The sequence below is a fragment of the Nelusetta ayraudi genome, unplaced genomic scaffold (genome assembly GCF_046127955.1).
Source record: "Nelusetta ayraudi isolate G7.1 ecotype Tasmania unplaced genomic scaffold, CSIRO-AGI_Nayr_v1 ptg000097l, whole genome shotgun sequence".
NCBI lineage: Eukaryota > Metazoa > Chordata > Actinopteri > Tetraodontiformes > Monacanthidae > Nelusetta > Nelusetta ayraudi.
In genome coordinates, this window is record NW_027466147.1 from 1,764,530 (window position 1) to 1,791,464 (window position 26,935).

The 26,935-nt window shown below is 43.3% G+C and overlaps 3 protein-coding genes across 53 annotated transcripts in view; 2 read left to right on the forward strand and 1 right to left on the reverse strand.

Moving 5' to 3' along the window:
• The window catches only part of ankrd50 (ankyrin repeat domain 50), a 33,133-nt gene extending 31,722 nt beyond the window's left edge, over window positions 1-1,411 (reverse strand). For both annotated transcript variants that reach the window (XM_076048021.1, XM_076048020.1), the window contains exon 1: window positions 1,001-1,411. The gene's annotated coding sequence lies outside the window, so the exon portion shown is untranslated. The remainder of the gene's footprint in view (window positions 1-1,000) is intronic.
• An 830-nt stretch (window positions 1,412-2,241) lies between these two features.
• Window positions 2,242-4,331, forward strand: LOC142902766 (uncharacterized). Its single transcript, XM_076048188.1, has 5 exons — window positions 2,242-2,576; window positions 2,701-2,784; window positions 3,065-3,148; window positions 3,287-3,412; window positions 3,549-4,331. Exons 1-5 carry the CDS (start codon window positions 2,282-2,284, stop codon window positions 3,827-3,829), a joined length of 870 nt encoding a protein of 289 aa, XP_075904303.1. The 5' UTR covers window positions 2,242-2,281; the 3' UTR covers window positions 3,830-4,331.
• Window positions 4,332-5,669: 1,338 nt separating this feature from the next.
• Window positions 5,670-15,529, forward strand: LOC142902738 (uncharacterized). 50 transcript variants are annotated; one of them, XM_076048094.1, is made up of 30 exons: window positions 5,671-6,011; window positions 6,501-6,584; window positions 6,710-6,793; window positions 6,985-7,068; window positions 7,306-7,389; window positions 7,620-7,703; window positions 8,025-8,108; window positions 8,352-8,435; window positions 8,778-8,861; window positions 9,135-9,218; window positions 9,471-9,554; window positions 9,848-9,931; window positions 10,092-10,175; window positions 10,361-10,444; window positions 10,632-10,715; window positions 10,998-11,081; window positions 11,369-11,452; window positions 11,745-11,828; window positions 11,956-12,039; window positions 12,338-12,421; window positions 12,546-12,629; window positions 12,948-13,031; window positions 13,226-13,309; window positions 13,602-13,685; window positions 13,821-13,904; window positions 14,086-14,169; window positions 14,394-14,477; window positions 14,715-14,798; window positions 14,907-15,032; window positions 15,117-15,529. In XM_076048094.1, exons 1-30 carry the CDS (start codon window positions 5,705-5,707, stop codon window positions 15,395-15,397), a joined length of 2,982 nt encoding a protein of 993 aa, XP_075904209.1. In that variant the 5' UTR covers window positions 5,671-5,704; the 3' UTR covers window positions 15,398-15,529. The 50 variants fall into 50 exon arrangements, with proteins under 50 accessions (XP_075904246.1, XP_075904247.1, XP_075904258.1 ...); XM_076048110.1 differs by having other exon boundaries at window positions 10,998-11,062; window positions 11,434-11,452; XM_076048109.1 differs by lacking the exon at window positions 14,394-14,477.
• Window positions 15,530-26,935: the final 11,406 nt, after the last annotated feature.

The following is a 26,935-nucleotide window of genomic DNA, read 5'->3' on the forward strand; positions in this document are numbered from 1 at the left end:
AGAGAGAGAGAGAGAGAGAGAGTGAGAGAAATGAGGGTAGTGGTGTTTGGGTCCAAATAAGAGGACCTTTTCTGATTCTGAGTGACTGTTTTGCATGTGCCTGAGTTGTTGGGCAAAACAATTGGAGGGGGGTTATGAACATTCATTATAATTTATGCATAACCTCAAATTCTTTTTTGCATCTATTATCTTACTCCCTGTGCACTTTTTTATGAGCTGCTGTGCTGATAAATAGCAGTGAAGCTGAGAAACATTCATCTAACTTTGCAATTATTATTATTATTATTATTATTATTATTATTATTATTATTATTAGCTTGCACGTCATCTCCAAACACTGCAAGTCAAAAAACACACACACACACAAAAAAAAAAAATACACGGAAATATTAATAACACGCCTCTGGAAGCGCACTAACTCTCACACCCACACGCAACACAGAGGCAGCACAGAAGCACAACACACAGCCTCGCTGGTTACTTTGTAACTCAGCCAAACATCGGAGCCGAGCTACTCTTCCACCTTCCGACCCGAAGCTTTGCAACAAAACCGATCAACCCCCCCCCCCCCGGCAGCCTATCGGAAGGCGGAAGCCGAAAAAATAGTCCACCGCGGCGGCCAAAACGACACGAATTCGGCTCCGGTGAGCCACAAAATGCAACAAAAAAGGAGACGGGAGGGTGGGTGGGGGGTTGCAAGTCTCTTTGTAGGGCGAGACAAACCTCACCCATTTCAAATGGGATACAATTTACACCTATAGGAGCGCTCCGGGAGGGAGGCAAGAGGCGGCTTTTAAACCCCCCACCCCAGCGCCCGGACCGGGCGAACGGTTGCATGTTTCCGGGCGGAAGGCAGCCCGAATGCGGGCGCCGAACGAGGCTGTTGCTGCCCAGCGGAACTGTGCCCGAAACTTCATTTTGATGCCAAATAACGTGCAACGTTCCTCCGCCTGCCCCTCGTCCCCGAGCGGGTTTCCTGCTCCCAGCCAGACCGCCTCACCTCTTTAGCGAATCCTCCCTCCTGCTCGTCTTTTTTCGTGCTGTTGCTCGTTTTATCCAACAAAAGAGAGAAAAAAAAAGAAGAAGAGAGAAAGACGGCAGATAAAAAAAAAATAATAAAATAAAAAATGGTGCGGGCTTTTGCTACGTCCTCCGTGGAGTCCAGCCGTCGTTTCCCGTCGTCCCGGTGATGGAGCGTTCGACAGTTTCTTTCTTCTTCTCTTGTTTTTTTTTTTTTTTTTTTTTTTCCTTTATGCTGCCTCTGCTGCTGCTGCTTTTAGAGGGATCCTGAACCCGAATCGGTGCCCAGCAGCCGCGTTCGCGTCTGAATCGCTCCCTTCTGCCGTCGGCGTCGGCTCCTCCTGCTGCCCGACACAGAGCCACGGCGAGCCGACCGACTCTCCGCCTACAAACACTCGACTCGCAGCACCGCATGCGGAGCGAAGGCAGCCCCCCCCCCACCCCCTGCATGCACGCGCGCGCGCGCACACACACACACCGAAGCAAGCCATTGTGGGATTTGTAGTTTTTTTGGATTCGTTTTGGTCAGCGATTATCTGGCGAAAGGCCCCATTTTAAATAATTAAATGAATAAATAAAACCGTGAGATTTTTTTTTTACAGTAACTCGATAAATGAATAGGAATAACTTTAAAGTTGACAATTTTAATGGAGTTTGTATATTTGTGTATTTGTCAGGGGATTTAGACTATAGTAGTCCTTTTTAAAAATATGTTACTTCATATTTATCACTTTTTTATTATTGATTTAAGGTTACGTTAAAGTTAGGTTAAGTTAACAGTAATAATTATTACAATGTTAGGATGATTTATGATTTCATATGTGTTAACAACATTATAATTACATTTCATTTTTAACAATACAAATATCTAAATACTGTATTTAAAAATATTTATATTGTTATTAGAATTTATTTTTTTCTGCTATTTCATACATTGTATTTTATTTTTCTTATAAAAGAAATAATAATTGATTGTAGTTGACAAAGTTGTGTTCCTCGTCTCGCAGCCCATATTTATAGGAATGGGCTCAGAATGGAAATCGGGGAGTGATTTTTGGTTTGCGTGTTATGAACTCTGTTGTGTGCGCAGTAATGACTGGAACTGTGGGCATCAAATGCCCAGGATGTGGAAAGCTCGTGTTTTCCGCAGCACGTACACCATATCGATCCACTGTGGACCTTGAACCACGGAGTTCCACTTAAATCTGGGGCTTGGAATCATCTCTACCAGTTCGCCATTACCAGGAGGTTCAACTGAAAAATGAGGGTCGTGTCTGGTGTGTTGCCTCTGCTGCTGTGTCTGCACAGCCTTCGAGGACAGATGTTGGACCCCAGCCTGGTGCCTGGGTCATGCGACGAACAGGTCGCTCAGGCCTTAAAGCAAAAGATTCTGGTTGAAGACACCGGGACACTGAGAGACATCGTGGTGGAGCTCAAGGTGCAGCTGAGGAGTATGGAGGCCCGCGTGAAGGAGAGTGAAGTTAAGGTGAACGAAATGAGAGTTGAGCTGGCCGTCACCAAGGTGCACATCGAGCAGCTGCAGAAGGAGAATGCTGGTAAGGCATAAATGAGATTACATTTCAAAAGAGCTCTTGTCATTGAATATCATAAAAAACAGACATCGTTTACCCGCAATACTGAGTTTGTTTTGCTCTTCATAAAACTTCTTCTGTCTCTCAGCCCAAGCCACGAACTTAATTGCCCTGAAATCTGGACTGACTGCCACCGAGAGCAAAACAAGTGTTCTTGGGGAGGAGAATGAAGGTACTTTTCTGGCAAAAAGAAGGGACAACATAATGATTTAATAATGTAGCCAACGCAGGTAGAGGACATTGCCCTTTTGACTGCAAGAAATGAAATGCTCAAGGTATCCGTGCATCCACGAGCCAAACTCAAGTCTATGGGCTTTTGTTATGTACGGCACACTCGTGAACTCGATAAGGGATGGGGGACTCTGGCTGCGTGATTAGGAAAGAATATGAATGTATGGATGGATAATGGATGCATATTTTATTAGAACTTTTGTTCTGGGACTCTTGTTCAGATTTGAAGACCAGGATGAGTAACAGTGAGACTGAACTTCTCAACAGCAAGTCCAAGATTAACGAGCTGGAGAAACAAAACGCAGGTGTGTGATTGAACTACCTGGTGGACCAGAACATAACCCAGTGATCTATGTGTGCTTGGTTTTCCACCATTCATTTGTTTAACCGTGTGTGTGTGTGTGTGTGTGTGTGTGTGTGTGTGTGTGTGTGTGTGTTATCAGAGGAGAAGGTGGCCTTTTCTGCCATGCTTAAAAACGGAGGACGCTTTGGGCCGTTCAACACAGAAATCACGCTGAAGTTCACCAAGGTGTTAAGCAACACAGGCAACGCCTACAACCCTGCAACAGGTAATCTGCTGCGTTTAACATGAATAAACACATTCTTTCACATCGTTTGACAAAACAAGAAATTGAGCCTTGAGTTAGTTTATAAAAGAAAATAAAAGTAAAAATACGAGTCAGTTACTAAGTTTCCTATCTCCAGGTTTCTTCACTGCACCAGTTAAAGGGGTCTACTACTTCCAGTACACTGCGTTTGGGTATGAGCCGGGAACTATTAGTATACGAATGTTCAAGAATAATGAACAAATTCTGAGCAACTGGGACCGGAACTCTCAAACCATCCCTGAGTATTTCACCAACTCTGTCATCCTGGAGCTGGAAGCGGGAGATGAAATCCACCTGCTTCTGCCGGCAAACTCCCAACTCTTCGACGATACCAACAATTACAGCAGCTTCAGCGGATCCCTTCTCTTCCTGCTGTGAGGACATTGCTATCTATCTATCTATCTATCTATCTATCTATCTATCTATCTATCTATCTATCCATCTATCTACCACGTGCTATATACCACGTGCATATTGCCAGATGTCATCAGCACCCTAGTTGCTCTCTGGAAGGAAAAACACACTCTCTTAAACCCCCACACCCTAAGAAACAACATGTGTAGCCTCTGTTTACAGCTTCCTGATAAATTGATGTTTGGCTGAACCTCCAAAATGTTTGGTAGGAGGGTGCAGAGGGCGAAGCCAGCATCTAGGTGTGGCCACTAACTTGGGAGGGGTATCAGCGAGGTATCAGTGCTCTTCGTGACATCACAATGCACCGTTGTTTCATCATATTATTCTTCAAAAATGGAAAAAGCAAAATAAGTAAAGGGACGGACCATACAGACACTGCTCTTCGTTGGTTAACATTGGTAAAGAAAATTTGCTGTGACATGGGTTTGAAATAAAAATAAAAAATCCCTGCATTTTCTCAAATAAAGGACCAGTGTTGTTTGTGGTGCATATTATGAAACCAGGTGTATGCACAGCTGCGACTGAATCAGTCCTGCCAACCCGTGGCAGCCTGTGCTTTCTGTAGATGAAATCACCAGGGACCTTGAACCAAACTGTTGCATACATGCGCGTGCACACGTATTCTTTCTCTCTCACACACACACATACACATAGAGGGAGAGAGAGCGAGAGAGAGAGAGAGAGAGACCCTGTGTGATCCCTTCTCTTGAGGACATTGAGGACACTGCTCCGTTAAGTTCAGTAACACTGGTGCTGTCCACAGGAAGTGCAGGATCATCCAACTAAGAACACATAGCAGCATCTATTCTAATCTTATTATGTTTATATATATATATTTATATATATATATATATATATATATATATATATATATATAGATATAGATATAGATATAGATAGATAGATAGATAGATAGATAGATAGATATAAATACACACACAAACATTTTTTTAAATTAATTTATTGTTATTATTATTATTATTATTATTATTATTATTATTATTATTATTATTGTTATTATTATTATCAAAAAAAAATTCATTTCTAATATGTTGCTCCTATATTGTTTGTTGTGTAATTCTATTTATTGGAATATAAAGTTTGCTGAACACGTTTACCGCATTAAAATGGCACATTAAAAAATGATTTTTCTAATCAGAAGAAAACTTTACAATTTACTTGTAAACTGATCAGTCTGAATCAATTCCTTAAGAAAACATTTCAATCCATTTTTATCACTGCTACAATCCTGGCTGTCTGCTAGGGTTAAGGCAAGGTTGTACCCAGAACAGGTTGCCGGTTTGCAGAAGTGCAGGTCTTTGGACTGTGGAAGGAGCCCAGAGAGCCTGAAAGGAATCAAGGCCCATAACGGAAATCAAACCGCAGTGATCGGGTCTGTGGTTCAGTGAGGTGCGCTGTAGTAGAACAGAAAAACTATAATGGAGAAAAGAAACGCAGCAACAGTTGAAGAGATGCATTTGTTGTAATTTTATGCAATGCATTTGTTGGAATAATGACATTATTAAATCGTGACAAGAAAAATAGAAACATGGAAGAATAAAACCACCCCAAAACACAATAAAAATTCATTACAACGTGAGAATCTTGTTGCGCGCGTGTCATGAGAACTTAGTGTATGCACAGCTGTGACGCTCCTGGCGGCGTCCTGCCAACCTGTTCTCTGTGCAGCACGGAGAAAATAGCAAACGAACAGAGGCCTTGAGTCTCACACACACACACACACACACACAAACACATACACATGCACACACACATTCAAACTTGATATAAAAGGGGCGCCTCTGTCAGGTCACAACGAGCAGGACGTTTGGCTGGATAATGAGGGTTGTCCCAGGTTTGTCGCTGCTGCTGCTGCTGCTCTGTCTGTGCGGGGTTCGAGGCCTGAGTGGAGGCCTCTCCCCGACGTTGGACAACAACCCGAGAGCAGTCTCGGGGGCCTCCGTGCAAAGTGACTTCGACATGTGGCAAGAAATTTGGACGATCAGAGCGATGGTGGTGGACCTGCAGAAGGAGCTGAGAGGCGTAGGGGCTCGGCTGACGGAGAGCGAGGTCAAGATCTACGTCATGACGGCTGAAGTGGTCGACAACAAGCTGTACATCGGGCAGCTGGAGAGGGAGATGGAAGGTATGCGTGCCTTTTTATTTCTTGAGATGAGATGGAGAGATGACTATGTAGATGATGATCAATTATTTCACACTTGACCGATACTGAATGTAAAAAATAATCCTAAAACAAACCTTTTCTATTTCTTTGAAGTAAGTGAACAAAATATTAATCTTACTGTTGGCGCACACTTCTGAAGTGTTCAAAGTTCTTCTTTTAGATTTTTATTAAATACTTTATTCAATAAATAAAGGATACAGCGAGACGAAAAAAAAAAATCCAAATCAACAGTCAAAAACACAGTCAAAAACTCAAGGCTCCAAAGCTTCACTTACTTATCCTAAATCCTTATGCATCATATTATACAACAAGAAATGAGAAAATGGTATTAATTATCATTACTCAGCAAGCAGTCTCAAACTCAGTGTTATTATATGTATACAGCGGTTAAACACAATTTGAACAACATATTCAATTTGTTCAGTACTCTCAACTTCTTATCTGGTTTAGCCCAAGCTACGGAAATAGCTTCACTGCAACAACAAGTGACTGCCAGTGAGAACACAACAAATGCCCTGAAGGAGGAGAACAAAGGTATTTCACTGGCAAAGAAAAAAAATGGTAGAGTCGCAACTAGTGCTTAAGTCGTTTGTTTGAAATCTCCACATCTTAAAAACCCTATGTTTGGTACTTGGTTCTGCTTCGTCGTTTGTGTCCAGATCTATGGACCGGAATTGGGACCAGTGAGAGTGAACTTATCAATGCCAGGTCCAGAATTGACCAGCTGGAGAAGAAAAACACAGGTGACCTCATCAAAACAAGTGCTTTTTGGTCACAGCATCTAAACATACAGAGGTTCCCCCTTAAAGACCAGTTATAATGGCTTCAATTTATCCTTCCACTGTAATGTTCTGCACAAACAATAGACCTCCTGCACTTGGTTATTTAAGAACCATGTTTTTTTTTTTTGTTTTTTTTCACATTTGGCGTCTAGATCTGGACACCAGAGTTGGGCACAGTGAGAGTGAACTTCTCAGTACCAAATCCAAGATTGACCAGTTGGAGAGCGACAACACAGGTGACCAAGTGACTGAATGTCTATATTTTGCAATTTATGTCAGGTCAACATTTCAACGTTTAAAAACCAGATTTGGTCTCAGCAAAAAAAAAAAGAAAAAAAAAAGAGATGTTCTACTACAAAAAAAAAATGTTTTCATTTAACAAACACTTTCTGCGCAACCAGATGATTTAATGTGTCTGACTTTTTACTAACATGGTACTTCAATGTTTGCTCTGCTTCAACCTTCATGTCCAGGTCTGGAGACCAGAGTTGGGAGCAGTGAGAGTGATCTTCTCCACACCAAATCCAGGATTGACCAGCTGGAGAAAGACAACACAGGTGACTTCATAGCCTAAATTCAAAATTGTATATTTTCTGTCAGATTGACTTGGTACAATTGAGTCTAAATGTCACATTTCACATGAAGCAATAACAATAATTCAGTTTTTGATCTCAATATGAAAACGTGCGAGAGTTCATCCATATGGACGAGTACATTTCTTCCAAGGTCTCCTTCAATAAATATTAGGTAACTTTTTAATGCACATATTCTCTCTACTAATGTACAGATCTGAAGACCAGAGTTGGGAGCAGTGAAAATGAACTTCTCAACACCAAGTCCATGATTGGCCAGCTGGAGGAAGACAATATAGGTGATCTCACAAACTAAATTCAGCTTTGTGCAATTCTTGTTGGATCAGAAAAGTCAACTTTTTATCGTGAATGTTTTCAATTCAGTTGGAGCAACAAAAAATATATCGATTTTCGTCTCAGCCTGTTAACATACCAAGGTTCTTCTAGTAAGACCAGATGTATTTACTTTAGGACTCCTTCACTGACCACATGCTGCAAAAAGAGAAGACTCATTTGGTCTTTCAGGCTCAGTAGATTGCAGAATCGTAGCAGTTTACTATGAATGCAGTGTCTGTTATAATTAAGACAATAATTTGCTGTGGTTCAACATTCATGTCCAGATCTGGAGACCAGAGTTGGGAGCAGCGAGCGTGAACTTCTAAGCACCAAGTCTAGAATTGACCAGCTAGAGTTGGACAACACAGGTGAGTAAGAGACTAAGTTCAATATTTTGAGCAGTTTTAAGCAGTTAGACATGTTATTTAACGTCCTTTTTGGAACAACACAATCAGTCATTTTTTTTTATATGACAAAAACAGTGGAGGTTCTATTATAAAATCTTGTTTTGATTGAATAAACACCTTCTCCACAAACAGAACATTTACCGTATCTGGCTTTCTATTCACCTGATACGTGAATATTTTTCGTTCTTCATCCTCCATGTCCAGATTTGGAGACCAGAGTTGGAACCAGTGAAAATGAACTTTTGAGCACTAAGTCCAGAATTGACAAACTGGAGAAAACAAACACAGGTGACTCTTCATTATCATCTGTGTAATTCCAATCAAAATGTCAAATTGTATTCTTATTTGCCAGGTCAATTGTAGCAGCACAAAAAAAAAAACTTGCTTTCTTTCTGAAAATGTTATCATATTGCTTTTCGGCAATATAAAAAAAAAACTATCTATATTTATGCCAAGATCCCTTTAACAACAACATCCTGCACAAACATAAAGTTATGTTGTGATAGAGTTATTTGGTATTTCAAGCACAGCAGATTTCCGAATTGCATTAGTTTAAGATGGACGATCTTGTGCAGTTTTTGGTTTTTTAATGAAGACGATAATGTGCTTTGTTTCTTCACTGATGGGCAGCTTTGGAAACAGCAGTGGAGAACAGTGAGAGTGAACTTCTCAACACCAAGTCCAGGATTGACCAGCTGGAGAAAGACAACACAGGTGACCTCAACATCGAAAATAGAAATTGTTCAATTTCTGTCAGCGTAACGTGGTAAAACTGAGTCTAAATATCTAATTTAGGTTTGAGCATTACAGATAATTACAGTTTCTATCTTAGCATGAAAACATACCAAAGTTAAGCCATATAGACCATTTATGTTTTCTTCAACCCTCCTTTAATGATTATATTCAACAGAAACAGGAGACTGATCTGGTCTTTAAGACAACTGGCGCTCCGTTTGTATTTTCATGTTCTTCATCTTTCTTGTCCAGATCTGGAGACCAGAGTTGGGAGCAGTGAGAGTGAACTTCTCAACACCAAGTCCAGGATGGACCAGCTGGAAAAAGACAACACAGGTGACCTCATCATCAAAATTCAAAATTGTGTAGTTTCTGTCTCAGTACCATGTTAAAATCGAGCTGAGATTGAAACAATCCAAATAATGACAGTTTTCATTTCAGCATGAAAACATACCAAAGCTTTGCCATATACACTACTTATATTTTCCTCCGATATCTAATCTAATCATCAGATTCAACATGATCTGTCATATGGTCACATTGGTCACATTGATTTACATTTTTTTGTTTGTCATCTTTCATGTCCAGATCTGGAAACCAGAGTTGGGAGCAGTGAGAGTGAACTTCTCAACACCAAGTCCAGGATTAACCAGCTGGAGAGGGAGACCACGGGTGATTTCATCATCTCGATTAATTGTTGCGCAAATTTCTGTCAAAAATAGATTCAGTCAAAGCAATACCAACATATACAATTTTTGCTCTCAGCACATAAACACACCGGGGTTTTACAGTAAAGATGAGTTAGGTTTGCTTGAAGGCTCCTTTGAAAAAAATGATTCTTACCTGATCCTGATTTGGTCTTTTGTGCACAACAGAACCATTTCAGCGCAACATGGATGATTATGTGCAGTGTTTGGTGCTTTAATAAAGATAATGATTTCCTTTTTTTCTTCATTGATAACCAGGTTTGGAGACAACAGTGGAGAACAATGAGACCGAACTTATTAGCACCAAATCCAGGATTGGCCAGCTGGAGAAGAAAAACACAGGTGACCTCATCAAACCATTTTTTGGATTATGACTGAGTTATGACTTCTTCAATTTCTCCATCCACAATTATGTTCTTCACCAAACAATAGACTTGCTGTATTTGGTAGTTTTAAAAACCTGGTACTTTAATATTTGCTCTACTCTGCCATTCCCGTACAGATCTGGAGACCAGAGTTGGAAGTAGTGAGAATAAACTTCTCGACACCACATCCAGGATTGACAAATTGGAGGAAGACAACACAGGTGACCTCATCAGGATTTGAACATCAGATATTGCTTAACTTTATTGTCAACCCACGTTGTAAAATGTAATCTAGATGGAAGCTTTGGCGACAGCATGTAAATTTGTTATAAAAATAAGTTATATTTGCCTCAGTGTTTGGTGTTTTAATGAAAATAATTTCCTTTGATTCATCAACGATCACCAGCTTTGGAGTCAACAGTGGAGAACAGTGAGACTGAACTTCTCAACACAAAGTCCAGGATTGACCAGCTGGAGAAGAAAAACACAGGTGAGCTCATCAAAACAAATGCTTTTTGGTCTCAGCATTTAAACATACGGAGGTGCTCCCATAAAGATTAGTTCTAATTGCTTCAGTTTGTCCTTCCACAGTTGCACAAAGGGTTGACTTGCTGTATTTGGTCGATGTTAGTACTTTGGTACTTTAATATTTGCTCTCCTGTGCCATCAATGTCAAGATCTTGAGAGCAGAGTTGTGGCCAGTGAGAGTAAACTTTTCAATACAACTTCCAGGATTGACCAGCTGGAGAAGGAGACCACAGGTGACTTCATCATCTAAATTAAATGTTCTGCATATTGCAAATGTTCTGTTTCAATTGAAGCAAAAATAACAAAAAAAATTCAGCCTCTTAACACACCAAAGTTCTGCAATAAAACAAAAAATATTTGCCTCGGTTTTCATTTAATGGCCACATTCATTCATTTAGTCTTTGTTGCATAGCAGATTTTTGGAACTTTTAGAACTTTAGAATGGATGATCTTGTGCAATGTTTGGTGCCTTAACCTAAATGATAAGTTGCTTATTTTTCATCATTGATGACCAGCTTTGGAGACAATAGTGGAGAGCAGTCAAAGTGAACTTCTCAACACCAAGTCCAGGATTGACCAGGTGGAGAAAGACAACACAGGTGACCCTCAACAAACTTAAGATAACAAATATTTTTGGTCAAATTGTGAAAATAGAATTAGGTCAGAAATGTATTTTTCTTTGATCTTTTTTTTTGAAGCAATAACAATAATCAAGTTTCACTGGTGGTGCTTGGTTGATACTCCTGAGTGCAAGTTGTGCCAGAAGAGAGGCATCCAGGCGCTTTTGGGCAGCACAACTGTATTAGTTTTGATGTGAGTGATCTTGTGCAGTGTTTGGTGTTTTAATCTCAAAAATAATTTGCTCTGCTTCATCTGTTATTTCCAGATCTTGAGACCAGAGTTGGAACCAGTGAAAGTGAACTTCTCAGCACCAAGTCCAGGATTGACCAGCTGGAGAAAGACAACACAGGTGACCTTGTCAGCTAAATTCAAAATTAAAAAAAAAAAAAAAAAAACAACTTTTTACTCTTATTCTCATCCAAATTCAAGTTTTTGATTTCAGCACATCAATGTACCAAGATTCTTCTATTAAGAATAGAGCTGTTTGCTTCTGGGTTCTTTTGATACCAAGATCCTGCATCATTTGGTCTTTCAGGCACAGCAGTTTTCATAAGTGTTTTAGTTTGAAATGCACGTTTTTGTGCAGTGTTTAGCATTTTAATCTAAACGATAATTAATTTCATTTCTTCACTAATGACAAGCTTTGGAGACAACATTGGAGAGCAATGAGAGTGAACTTCTTGACACCAAGTCCAGGATTGACCAGCTGGAGAAAGACAACACAGGTGATTGTGTCAAAATCAATGTTTTTGTTCTCAGTTGTAAACATGCAAAAGTAAGTGACTTGCTGTAGTTGGTCATTTTTGGAACATGGTGCTTTAACACTTGTTCTACTCTGGCATTCGTGCACAGATCTGGAGAGCAGAGTTGGGAGCAGTGAGAGTAAACTGCTCAACACCACGTCTTGGGTTGACCAGCTGGAGAGGCAAACCACAGGTGACCTCATCATCTAAAATCAATATTGCACAATTCCTGTTGTGTCAAAAAGTAAACTTTTTTTGTTGGAAATGTTCCAACTATTCTCCAACTCAATTCAGTTTTTCAGAATTATTTAGTTAAAAAGATTATCTGTAAATGCTTTTTCCCTTAATGACCACATCCTGCACAAACAGAGACTTATGTGGTCTTTCAGGAAGCAGGATTAAGAACTTTATTAGTTAAATGTTACTTGTCATGTGCAGTGTTTGGTGCTTCAATTGAAAAAATGATTTGGTGTTTCGTCACCACGTACCAGCTTTGGAGAAAACAGTGGAGAGCAGTGAAGGCGAACTTCTCAACACCAAGTCCAGGATTGACCAGTTGGAGAATGACAACAAAGGTGACATCATCAAAACATATGCTTTTTGGTCTTAGCATGTAAACATAGATACGTTCTCTCATAGAATTGTTTCAGTTTGTCCTTCGGAGATTACGTTCTGTACAGTCAATAATCTCATGTCCAGATCTGGAGACCAGAGTTGGGAGCAGCGAGAGTGAACTTCTTAACACCAAGTCCAAGATTGACCAGCTGGAGAAAGACAACGCAGGTGACCTCATCGCCCAAATCTAAAACCGTGCAATTTCTGTTGCATCAAAATGTCAATGGTTACTTTTCATTCCCCACTTAAGTTGAGGAACACAAATTACATATTTTGTGATCTTGCCATTAAAATGTACATTGGTTCTTCCATAAAAGCTAGTTTTCTTTGCTTCGAGGCTCTTTGACAACAGCATTGGAACACGGATTTGGTCTTTGAGGCACAGCAGGTTTCGGGACTATGTTAGTTTAATATAGTTGCATTTTGTGCAGTATTTGATGCTTTCACCTAGAGGATGTTTTTTTCCATTTCATCACTGATGACCAGCTTTGGAGACAACAGTGGAGAGTAGTGTGACTGACCTTCTCAACAGCAAGTCCAGGATTGACCAACTGGAGAAAAAAAGCACAGGTGACCTCATCAAAACAAATGTGTTTTGGTCACAGCATGTAAACATATAGAGATTCTCCCATAAAGACTGTTTAAAATTTCAATATCTCCTAGCACGATTACGTTCTGCACAAACAGTAGACTTGCTGTATTTGGTCATTTAGGAACCTCATACTTTGACATTTGACTTTGACTGCTTTATCCGTCATGTCCAGATCTGGAGACCAGAGTTGAGAGCAGCGAGAGTAAACTTCTCAACACCACGTCCAAGATTGACCAGCTGGAGAAAGACAACACAGGTAACCTCATCATCTAAATTTAAAATTGTGTTTTTTTTCCTCGTCAGATTTACGTGATAGAATTGACCCTAAAAGTCACATTTCACCATCTGAACATGCAAACGTTCCCCATAAAAACTAGTCTATTTTTTTCCAAGGTGTCCTTCAATAATTACTCCCAACAGAAAAGCAAGAATAATATATAATGATAATTATATAATACTTACTGTCTTTCTACATAAATAGACTCATCTTGTCATTTTGGCAATTGGTAATTTACTAACATTTGATCTGCTTCATCCCTCATGTCCAGATCTGGAGACCAGAGCTGGGAGCAGTGAGAGTGAACTTCTCAACACCAAGTCCAGGATCGACCAACTGGAGAAGGAGACCACAGGTGACCTCATCATCATAAGTCCATGTCGTGCGATTCCTGTTGGGTCAGAAAAAGAAAAAAGAAAAAAAGACAGTCTATCAGGATTTGGTCTTTAATCTGAACAATGATTTTCTCCATTTCATCCTTGATGACCAGCTTTGGAGACAACTGTGGAGAACAGTGAAAGTGAACTTCTCGACACCAAGTCCAAGATTGACCAACTGGAGAAAGACAACACAGGTGATATCATCAAGCTGAGCTTAAAATCATGTAACTCTTAAGTTAATGTGTCGTTATCATTGGTACATCATAAAAGCTTAGGATCAAAATGGAGCAAATTTACTGGAGTTCCTCCATAAATGAACCACGTTTGGTGTGTTAATGGTGTTGTTGTTGTTTTTTTTCATCACTTCATATCCAGATCTGGAGACCAGAGTTGGGAGCAGTGAGAGTGAACTTCTCAACACCAAGTCCAGGATTGACCAGCTGCAGAATGACAACACAGGTGACCTCATGAGTTTCTTTTTCCCCCTACACGCACATACAAACGTGAAGTTTATTATTGTCCATATCGAAAACATTTTTACTCCTCATCTTGTCTCATAATTTCAGTTTGGAATATTTACTAGAGTCAGCCCAACATGTTAGCGGTGTTCCTAAATGACCTGAGCTTCTCAAACAAGATTCTGGTACTTTAAGATTTGCTGTTTTTTTATCCCTCATGTGAAGATCTGGGGGCAAGAATTGGCAGCAGTGAGTCTCAGCTACTCAACACCAACGCCAGGATCGGCCTGCTGGAGAGAAAGACCACAGGTGACCCCATCCAACTAAATCCAGTTTCAGGCCTGTTTAGGCTAGCGTGCTCATTTATATTCTAAATGTCTCATTTTGCTTGATGCAACACGATTCCTCAGTTTTGTCTCCAGTGTGTAATCATACACACCAGACATAAACACTAGTTGCATTTGTTTCAGTCAGTTATTTGGACCTATTTGCTCATTAAGGAACCTTGTAATTTGACGTTTCCTGCGTTTGATCCTTCATGCGCAGATCTTGAGACCAGAGTTGGGAGCAGCGAGTCTCAGCTGATCAACACCAACTCCAGGATTGACCGGCTGGAAAGCGGGACCGCAGGTGACGACTGGACCCGCTCACTATCAACACGTGTGCTTGTCTTTTCATGTAATCCTGTCATCCACGGTAATTTCACACACATGACAGGATGTCTTTATGTGTCCTCAGTGAAAAAGGTGGCCTTCTACACGGCCCTTCAAAACTCAGGGAATTTCGGACCCTTCAACGGTGTTGCCGTCCTCAGATTCACCAAGGTCTTTACCAATGTTGGGAATGCTTACAACCCAGCTACAGGTAATCTGCTGCAAGTCACAACAGAAAAAAAAAACAAAAAACAAAATACAAACAATCCAGTTACCTTTTGTTTTCCGCCCTCAGGTTACTTCACTGCACCATATAAAGGCGTCTACTACTTCCAGTTCACCGGCTACAGGTACCTCAGTGGCTTCATGGCAATTGAAGTGGCGAAGAACGGCCATAAGATCATGATCAACGCAGAGGTGACCCATCAAACCAACTTTGAGTTCATGACTAACTCCCTCGTCCTGGAGCTGGAGGCGGGAGATGTAATCCACCTGCGGCTGCCGACAGGTTACCAGCTCTATGACAACACTGGCAACTACACCACATTCAGTGGCTACCTCCTCTTCCTGCTGTGAGCTCACCGCTCCGGGCGCCATCCCACCCAGTTCGGTGCGCCTTTGAAAAGCATGTGACAAACAGTTTGAATTATAAATGCTGAGAAGTGCAACGTCTGTGTCTTTTACAACGAGTCCACTTTTGTCCTGTGAATAAAATCTAATATCAACATGGTAGAGCTTTTGATAATGCTTTGCAGTGTACTTTGGGACCAAGACCAGAGGGACCTACTGGTTCATCTTATGAAGACCTCCAGTTGAGTTTTACATTTCACACTTATCTCACGCATAACAATGGAAAGATATTTCACAGAGAAACGTTTTGATTGTATTGAAAATGTTTCTTTCTGTTTTCTCTCTGCTTCACCTGTTGCATTCGGTGACATGTGACATTTACAGACAGACTGAGTTCAGTGGTGCAATAATACGTGGTGAAAGAGAATGGAGCAACTTTTATTTAGATCTATTATTTTAAAGGGCCCTTTTACAGACTTTAAAAAATATATGATTTTGGTGGTGTTTCCTTGGCACGGTTTGTTTAGTACGAGCTATACAAGCCTTACCAAACAAGCGTTCAAGAGGCTGTTTTGGCTCGCTTTCGGCCTGCCGTACCTGTGCTATCCGAGGCTCCTCCTTTGAACAGCCCACTCCCATGTGATTGGGCAGCCGCTTACTGCAGGCCCTAGTTAGCGAGGAAGATGGCTCCTAGCTCTCACGTGAAGTCTGCAGAGGCGTTACTATGATCATCAGCACGAGTTGCCCAGCATGTTGAGAAATATGCAAGTTGTCATATTTTTTTGTATTCAGTGCGTTGCGAGCTTAAAAAGTCTGTTTTTCATGATAGGACCATTTGAAAAGCAATAACAGCTGCAGAAGTGTCTTCCTGTAAAATCCTGTATTCATAATCTATTATCACATCCTTGCAAAGATAAGAAGCTAGAACACTGCGTTTGTGTGTTATGAAACCTGGCTGTGACGGTGCCACACAATCGCTCGCTCTCTCTGTGGCAGCGTGTGCGAGATCATATCAAACCAACAGGGACCTTGAGCCAAGGAGTCAGTCCTTGGCGCGGTGGTGGATATGCAGAACGAGCTGAGCTCTGTGTGAGGTCGAGGTCAACGGCACGAGGGCTTCACTGGCCATCAACCAGCTGCAGAGGGAGACGGTTGCTACTCGTCCTTTGCACTTCTGCTCTCTGTAGATAAAGAATGGCACCGAAAATGGTCTTGTGAATCAAAACTGACTGTAAAAGAAATGCAAACCGGAGCTCATTTCGTTATTGCTGCGTGAACAAAAATACATCAAACCTGCATGCTCGGCTGGCTGCCGGTGAGGTGAACAAGAAACAAGTGTCCTCCAGGAAAAGAATGAAGGTGTTTCACGAAAAAGGAAAGAAGTGGCAGCAATAATGTTTGCTGTGTTTCTATTTGAACCTGTGTTTGAGCTAAAACGTGACTGAAAGATCCGAAGCCGGTGTGCACAACCTTTTTCTTTCTTTTGAATCCCTCACGGAAATGCATTGCATGGTTGGTGTAGGGATGGGCGGGGCAATTCACCACCACCAGCCAATGTCACGTGAGTGTAGGCGTGAGCAGTAAGTGGACATTTTGGTTCTGGCTTTCAGGATCATTGAGAGGCTGCAGCGAGTAACCTTGCGCTCAGATGTGGGCGGGGAGGTTAAATAATTGGAATATGAATTTTACTACAAGCCCTAAACAATGCGATACGTTGACCCAAATCCATTTCCTATTGTAACCCCCAGCATTTTCATGCTAAAGGCTTCTTCACTTCTGAAGTGAACTAAAGAATCCTTTCAATTGAGAGGCCAAACCAGTCCAGTTGCCTTAACTTAATCTCTCTCCAGGATGAGGAGACGGACCAGATTAAGATGGACTGCCTTGATCATCCAGCTGCTAAAGATGTTGTTTCATTCCGTCAGACCAAAGTGGTCGCAGACACAATTGAATGCACAATTCCAAACGGTGCCCCTTCAGACGGCTGACTGACGAACCCACGTGGGCTCCAGTCTTCCTGCCCTCCGCAGGATCGGCAGGATGAGCAAAGCGGGTCGCTTGTTTTGTTTTGTTTTGTTCAATCTTTTTGAGAACTTTGAAAAAGCCCTGGCTGTCACACGTCCTCTGTGCTCTGTGTCCCTTGTCTGATTTCCTTTTGTGTCGGCTCAAATAGGCTACGGACGGTGTGTGTGTGTGTGTGTGTGTGTGTGTGTTTGTGGTTGTTTACCCAGTAGCCAAGAGAGCTGAGACCACTGCGAGAAAGAAAAACAAAGTAAAATGTGCAAATGTGCAAATTTGAAACAGTGCATGTGGAGAGTTTTTGCTGTGCAAACATACACACACACACAAATATACAAATGTGGGGCACAAACATGCATTACACTCAGGGAGAAAATTGTCTCGTTACCCATGCAAACAGAAAATCTCAAACCAAAAAACATGAATTCGATAGTTGAAACAAGGACAACTGCTGTGTGTTTGGGGTAGTTTGCATGCACCCAGATGTGATCTTTCATATATCTGTTTCTTCAAACAACTTCTTTATCCATGGTGATTAAAATTCTTTAAAAAAAAAAAACAAAACAAAACAGCAAATTTAGCCTTATGTTTACAACCTCCTCCTAAAAATGATGTCTTCTTGACTTTCAACATGTTTGGAAGAAGACAAAAAAATACAAACTCAAAGGGCAGAGTCAACACTGGCTGGGATTGTAGGAGAGGTCACAGTGCCCTTTGTGACATCACAGGAAAGGAAACAAAACAAATGACATTTTTGTCACCGCAACGATGAAATGGTGACACAGATCATCGGCCGATTGAATTGACAAAACTTGGGACCTTTAATGCAGCTGACGCCTGAATTTCCATCACCTGACAACGGAGGGTGTGGTGAGGGGGGGAGGGGGACAGCCAATCAGCATGTGCCGACACGTTCCATCCTGCGTCTCATCTCCAGGGGACGGAGGGAGGGGGAGCACTGCTGCACAGTGACAAGCAAAATCAATAGTTCGCCACCCAGAATGATAATGCGGTAATAATGAAGAAAGGTGACGCTGAAGCCCCTCCCCCTCCGGCCGGCGGCACGGCCTGAGTAACACGTAATTTGCAATCACGGAAGCCGAAGCCACAGGCCTGCGAGCAATAATTTGCAATCACAGGATGGGATGACGCCGGCACGCCACGAGTACCCCCCCCCCCCCCCCGCCCCCCCCCCCCACCACTACTCCCAAGTGTGCGAGTGTGAGAGAGCTCATGAGTCACAAAGTGCCCAAATACTTGAGACACATGATCAATTTCTGTGACTGCGGGCGACGATAAGCTGCGCGAAAACAGATGAAACCTGGCGTGTGGAGGTGTTCACCGCCGATTAGTGAGTCCATTTATTTACAGGATAATATTTCATGGAGGTGGTTCGATGGTGGTGGTGGTGGTGGTGGCGGCTCACCACCCACGCACACACACACACACACACACACTTCAGCAGTCCTCGCCTCTGCCACCCTTTGAAGCGCCACTGAAGCAGAAAACACGTGGCAAAAAAAGAGAAAAGAAATCCATTACCCGTTTATTGTTTTGCGATGGAGTCCATAAAATCCATTCTCCTTGTGACAAGTGGACAAATTCCGCTGCTGCAGAACAGCGGCATGTATTTCACAGGACCGCTTTTCTTTTATGGACTTTTATAACAGACAGCCACTCTGCCGTCACATTATGAATATAATCACGCTGATTTGTAATACTTTCAACCTTGGGGTGAGGAATGGATAAAAAGGCTCCTGTACATGTAGCAAAATAGTTGTTTGTGGTATTTATTTGTGTTATTTATCATTTGGGCAGCTTTTTTTTTTTTTTTTTTACTTACCTGTCAAATGAGGAGCTCATGGAAAAGATCTCATACTTCACACGTCTGCTTTCGTTGCCTTCAACTGTTTTCAGTCGGCTCTCCTACTCTAACAGGCGACGCAGCCCAAAGCCCTGAAAAAAAAATCAAAACCAAATGAAAGCATTTTAGAATTTCAGTTTGTGAGCCGACACGCCGGACGTGGCGCTCCTGTTCCGTATCCGACACCCAAGCGCTCGACAGATATACCGTGACCTCCGCTGAAAACAAGACGGGCCAGCTTGGCAGGTTGAAGGCTGCCGAGACGTGCGACGGCTGAGGGGAGAAAAGAAAAATAAGGAAAAATAACGACTCCCCAGATCAGCCGGCTGATAAATGTGATGGGAGTTTGAGACGTTAATCTCAGTCTAAAAAGTCAGAAGTGAGGAGGTAGAAGGAAGAAAACTTGAAAGATGAACGTTTTTTTTTAGCTTTGCTGACGCTAATCAGGGGAGCAATCAACACTAACTCATCCATCTAAGGCTCAGAATATGTTTCGTATTTTTATCCTCCAATTTCATACCGTGACAACAACACTGGAAGCCAGCTGCTCGGCGACCTTAATTTCTCGCCGCCCGAGTGTCTGTGAGCTCTCGCAGCTCCGGGAAACGCGTCCTCGCCCGACATCTGCCTCCGCTGTGCAGGTAGACGAGGCTAATTGTTCTGATGGGAGTCAAAGGTCACAGGGCAACAAGTCAGAGGTCGCTGGCAGAGGGAGGTGAAGCGTGCAAAAAAAAGGTCCGGCCTGACAATGGAGACCTCTGTGTCGGCTGCTGTCGTGCCGCGGAGGGACAACCAACCTTCGCACCAACCAACGTGCAAGTTTGGAAGTAAACGCGGATTCATAAGGGAATTTTCAGTCTTTTTAAAAAAAAGTTCAATTGACGTTGGATTTTCTTCTGCAGCTGAGAGTTGTCAGAGGTGTGCACGGGCACCGGGCAGATTTGCAGCACAAAATTAAAGGGATAGGTCACTGCTTCGGTTTTCTAAATCATGTCATCATCCTGGAGTTTAATGGAGTAGAAAAATCCCCATGGAAGTTCAGGGGATGTGAATGAAGCTCCTGCATCAGAGGCTGCAGGGGAAATTCTTTTCATGGCCTGCTGTCTTAGCATTTCCTGTTTTATTTTGATAGTCTTGTCTCCCCTTAGTTTTCCCACCTTTTCTGCCCCATGATTTCATCACCTGTGTCTTGTTGTCGGCCCTGCCCTTGATTGTTCTCACCTGTGGTCCCCTGCACTCTTGTATAAATAGTCCTTGTCTCCCTTTGTTTGTCTCCCTATGTCCAGTCTAGATCCATATTTAAAAAGCTCATTGCTGTCACGTCTATGAGTCTGTTTCACTTTTGTTTTTCAGTATGAGTCTCCTGGTTTGGATTTGCTTACCGTCTCGCCCACGAGGACACCTTTGGTTGTGTTTTGTTGAAATGCGTAGCTTTCAGTTTCCCACACATGGGGTTTTGTCTGCATTTGGTTCCTGACAACACCCCGTCCGTCTGTGACAGTTCTGGCCGAAAACGTGGTGTTAATGTCTCCGTGTGAGGATGGAGTCGGTCAGCATGTTTGTGAATTTCATTGAGAAATTGAGGCATTCCAGAAAACGACCCGTTTTTCTTGTGCAGCAGATGTTCTTGACGGGATCACGTTCCCGTGATCAGGCAGGTTAGGAGTTGCTCCAAGGAAACTAACCACCAGTTGGGGGAGGTGCCAACCTGTGCTACTCACCTGAAGCACTAACCCCAGATATTATATATTCCAGCTCCTCCAGCCCAAACTATAACGCCAGCCAGCCAGACTTCCTCTCTTGGCTCCATTTCCTCTATTTGGGTCATGAACCGGTGTCCTCCTTCCCCAGAAAGCAGCGTTAGCTTCTCCTCAACGGACACGTTGAGCAGCCCAGCAGACTGGAACTAACAGCAGCCCCCCTGAAATATTTATGTCCCCGGAGAAACAGTGTGTACGTGTGTGTGTGTGTCTCTGTGGGTGCGTAAAAGTGGCACACACAACATCTGACCCTCGTGTGTGCGGAGCAATAAAGAAATCAGGTCTCCCTGCTGCTGCTGCTGCTGCTGTCGTCTCTGCTCTCAGTCAGTGTCAACACCACGCTGGAACAGCTTCTCGCACGTGCGCGCGCGGACACACACACACACACACACACACACACACCCGCAAACAAACAGGAATTTATGCATTTTCAGGAATTTAATTTTCTGAGCTTGCAGGAGTATTTCGCTTCTTGTTGCAGTCAAAGTGTTCAATGCAACACCGGCGCTAAAATCTCCACTGAGCAACAAAAGCGGCTGCTGACAGTTGGAGGAATTCACCTCCGTTCTTTCAAGTGACTAAGTTGTAACTATTCGGACTTGTAGCAGCATAAGAAGCACTTCCAGTGCGAGCCTAGTGCTCCCCTCTGGTCATGTGATCAGACGACACCCAATGCATAAACATGTCTGTTGACTCGGGACTGTATATTAGGATCATTTCACTTCCCCTTAAAACGTAAGTGTTTCCTCATTAGCAATCGTTAGCATCCTGTGCTAAACGGATGCTGCACATGCCAAAGTCTCGTGCCCGAAAACTTAATTGCTGACGCTGTTTTGCTTTGCTGACGTTGACAAATGCGAAGTAAGGACAAACGAAAATCAAATTAATCAAAGGTGATGTGCGGGTGAGCCACATGCAGCAGCAGCAGCAGCAGCAGCAGCGCCTCAGCTTCCGCCAGCTGCTCGGCTCTTAAACGGTTTCAGCGTCAACACCGAAATTCCCATGGTTAATTCATGGGCCTGTCTAAATAATTGATGCTAAAACAACACAGAAACACATCCGACAGCTTCCTGTCATCTCTGCAAAACTCAGAACATGAACTCTGAGGGAGAAGAAGGATGGAGAAAAAAAAGAAAAAGGGTCCTCGTGCAGTTTTAGACGACGGAGCTGCAGGAGGAGACGGAGGTGAGCCGCCTTTGTTTCTTCTCCCTCCGCACAGAAGGGTCTTAAAAATAACATCCTGTTGTGTTTCTCTTACGCAACCAGCAGCCAGCAAACACCAGGCATCGTCCTTCATCGTCGCCCTCCTCTTCTTCTCCACTTCCTGGATGTGTGCTGCCTCCGTTCTGAGCCACGAGGACCTAAGAGGCCTTTTGTTGTGCGTCCATGGGGGAAAAAAAATCCCACCAGAGAAAACTGGCTTCAGCTGCGGTGTGTGATGATGATTCTCGACCTCAGGCCCTTTCAAGGACAATTTGGAAAGGGATTGGACGAACTCTCCCTTCTTCACAGTCAAGCCAATCAGATTGCTTCTCCACCAGTGCAGCCAGTTGCTCACAGCTGATGGATGATAGTAACTCTAATAGCTGCTGGATAAAGCAGATTTGTCCACATGATTGTGTTTTTTTTTTTCCTTATTCTGTTTGAAAACAAACCTAATTTGTGAGAAACATTCCAGGACAGGCTGCTTCACGTGTAATTAGCAGCAGAGATCCGGCTATCCACTCTGTTCCCAGCCATTAAACTGCACACTTATGACACTGGCTGGAAAGAATCTCCCTTCAAAATGAGTTCCGTGGAATTAAAGCAATGAAAGTTCCTCCTCCCTCCTTCCTGCGCTGGTTGTAAGCTTTGGTTGACCTTGACTTAACGGCTCCAACCCCCTCCCAGCCGTGTTTGGAGAAGAGTGAGGCGTTTACGACGGCGAACACCGCCTGTTTAAAGGACGATCACTCAGCCGAGGCCGCAGTTTGCTTTTTGACGGTGCTTGGGGGGCCAATAAAGTCAATTAGAGCGCCGGCTTGACCAAACCACTTCCTGTTTATTGCACCTCCTTCCTTTTGCAGAAGAGACACGGAGTGAAAAAAAGAAAAATAGGTAGATAGATAGATAGATAAATAGATAGATAGCATTTTATTGTCATTGCACAGTAGTACCGAGATTATGACAGTAAGTTCGGCAGTGCCGAGCAGTGTTTTCCATTCCAGCAGCCTCGTGTACCAATTATTCAAAATCTCTCTCGACTCTCCAGAACAACAACATTTTTACTCAAGGATGAACTTCACATATTTCCAGTGAGTAAACCGACAGGCTGGAGTCTCTGATGGGTGTTAAATGGACCTTTTAATTGGCCACTAAGGCAAATAAGAACATTTCCTGGTTGCTGTGGAAGAAAACAGAGGTTATAGTTCCTCACTGCTCTCAGTGGGACGTGGACAGCGTGCCATCGTCCTGCATGACGTTCATCAAAAAAGAGGGCCGATATTGTTTGCGAGAACAACAAAAAGGGGAGCGACTGCCACCATTGATGAAACAATCAATGATGTATGAGATGCCTGAGTGTGTCCCTGATTGGGATAGGATTCAAGTAGGGGAGGGTGGGTTGGGATGTGCGGGTGAGGGAGGAGAGGGGAGGGGGGAGTCGCTCTGCAGTGACCTTGCAACAAATGGCTGAATCATCCGAGGCACCAACAGCTTTTGTGCATTCTTTGGTTTAACCCCTCTGTACCCTTCCCCCAACACACACACACACACACACACACACACACACACATTGCGCAGGATTTCAGAGGTCACTGAACTCTTGACTCCTCTCCTGTTTCTCCTTCTGCTGTCGGGTCGAATTTGGCCATTTCATTCAGCGGGAGTTCAAAAGGAGCTCGCAGCCCCCTGAGTGGTAAACGTCCTCATAAACATCAGGCAACATGAAACCGTTAAAAAAGAAAAAAAAGAAAAAAGTTTCCGAAAGGCTGTTCGCACTGGGGAAAGTTGTCGCAAAACAAGCTGTTCTCTGTGAATGGGGCGGAGCTTATTTTTGATGACGATGAATCAAAGGTGCACGTCAACTTAAAGACCAGGTTGAAGATTCAGGTTGAATTTAAAGAGGACGCTAGTTTGACTATTTCAAGCCCGGCGTCTGAGGAATTCGGAAATTAAAATCGACGACGTTCGTCTGCATCGCTGCTCAGATTTCTCTTTGCGTCGCATGAAAACGTTTGGGCTGCACATTTTTTAGCTGCCTGCTGCTCATTCACCCACATTCACTAAAGCGGCGCTCCTCCCTTGTGCCCGTTCATTCATCATCCTCCCTCTTAATTGATTGGACACCAAAGGTTGTTCCTCTCTCTCATTCTCTCTCTGCTGAAACACACTTTTGCAGAAGATGCTTTTCTAGTCCAGAATGGATCCCTCACATGAATTTAATCCCGCCTGCATTGTTCCCGGCTTCCTGCGTCGTGAAATATGAACGAGAGCAGCGCCGTCTCGACTGTCACCGGGAGGCACAGTGGCGGAACAAACGGGAGACTGGAGGGCCTTGAGAAATATACAGATGGCCAGCAGCCTTCATAAACCCCCTCCTGTATCAGAGTGCACCTCGACACTCCTCCACGGTTTCAGACAAGGTGGATCGTTTACCTCGAGAAGCAGCCATAAGTTTAGCCAGGATATAACCAAAACAAATTGGTAACAATTAAATGACAAAAGGTTGCAATCAATGGATCAATCAATCAATCAATCAATCAATCAGTCAATCAGTCAAGTATTTATATTATAGTCCAATGTAAGTTTTTCTTACTGTAAAAAAGTACAGATATTTGAGTACAAAGGAGGGAGTTTAAAGTAAAAAGTTGTTAGAAAAAGAAATAATGAACTACAGATACATAAAAGAAATCTACTTAAAGGTACAGTGTGTAAAATTCTGCCATCTAGTGGTCAGCTTTTAGATTACAGCATTCATTCGACCACCGTCCCTCTCTTGAGCTTACCAGTGAACTACAGTGGACTCCACACACAAACATGGAAACCTCGTCCACCGTCTTCTTTGTTGATTCATTTGAGGACGCGAGTGTTCACCCTAATTATGAAACGCACCATCAGGCGAGCTGCATTGTCCACACCAGGCTTCCTTAGAAATATGGCGGTGCAAGAAGGCAGCTAACTGGGAGTAAGACCCTTGCTCTATGTATATTCTTATACAAACGTAAGAACCGTGAGGTGATGCGCCTGCTGTGGCAAAGTCAGGACTGCATCATTGGCCAACGAGTCAATAAAATGTGCGGTACGACTGCGGACCGCCTGCGCGACAACCGTTTCTTCTCATCCGCTCTTGGCTGGTGCGAGTCTCCTCACAGCACCGCCAGGCTCAGAGATGAGTCGCTTGTTTGTTTATATACTTCGCTCATGGACACGGTACCAGCCACCAGCACTCGGCGCCGGCGCGGAGACGCCCCTCACATAGAGGTTGTTTCATGTCGAACTGTGAGGAGCTGCTTCTTGTTAGAGGGAGGGAGAGAAGAAAGAAGGAAAGAAAGAAAGAAAGAAAGAAAGAAAGAAAGAAAGAAGGGCTTTTCCTCGGGCCGAAGAGAAGCGAGCTCGCAGGGAGCACAGATGGCCGAGGCTGCGCGAGCGTCGATCCGTGGACGTGCCAAGGAAACGGCAGGCGAGCTATGAATTAATGTGATGGATGTTTGCGCTTTCTGTGAGAAAAACGGCTAAATATCTTCAAAGAGGTATCAAAAGGTTGGTGTCAGTTCGGTCAAACAGTTTTATATGGTTCCCTTTGATATGTCGGCCTGCCGGTGAATTATGAATTGCAGAGCCGCCGTTTGATTTTATGGCATTAATAACTTACACATGCAGCAAACAGTCCCTCCCCTTTCCCCCAGCCCCCCTCCCCGACTTTGACTTGTTTTTTGGTTTTCGGCACAAACGGCTTGCGAGTCGAATCGACGCCTGACAACCTGACAACACAAATATTTGCACAGCAATAGCCAGCGCTGAATGACACACACTCACCACTTTTATCTGCGGCAGTTTGTTTGTGCCTCAAAGCAAAATATTTGCAAGTTTATGGCAGGAAGTAGCTGCAGCCTGTCCGCGTCCTGGGGGTCGTTAATCCAAAGTCAATCCGGTTCATATTTGCATGAGGTCGCAGCGGAAGAAGACATTCCCTCACGACTCGGACAAATGAGAATCTTTACGTCGAGGACACAGAGGCGCGGCCTCGTCGTCTCCTTCAGCTCGCCGAACACAGCTCACGCGAGCGCGAATGATAATTCAATTAAGACCTCATCGTTCATGTCCAGTGACGCAACCAAATGGCCGAGTCAGAGCAGTGGAAGCAGATTCTGCAGCTTAATGGGAACACTTGCGTGCCTGAGCGCTCGAGTTGGGCGAACCGAGTCCTGGTGTGACTCCGGAGCGAGTTAGCTGCAGACCCACGGCAGATTTGAGGGGAGCCAGCGCAGCAGAGGGACATGGATGCACATAGAAAGAGCAGAAACCAGCAGGAACCCGACAGTACAGAGAGAACGTGTTGTATAGTTACCCAGATAAAATCTCTCAGCTGTGAAAGCACACGTGCCAAACTCATTCCACGAGGCCTGCGAGAGCGTGAGAGCTGTGTGGCTGTCTGACGATGCTGCTTTAAAAGTCTACATTGGCCACAAACTACATCTCGCACAATGCACGTCGACTTTCGCAAGTGGAGAATCGACGGCCACGCGATTCCAACGTTTCCACGTCCGTAAATACAGATTTTTTTCAAATATCTGCGTAAATGATTTTTTTTTTTAAATTGGCAATATGAATAAATAATAATCCAATAGAGAAATGGACTTTTTACAAAGTTACAGAGTGATTACAGCTCAACAGTCTCACAGTCGGAATGGTGATTTTTGC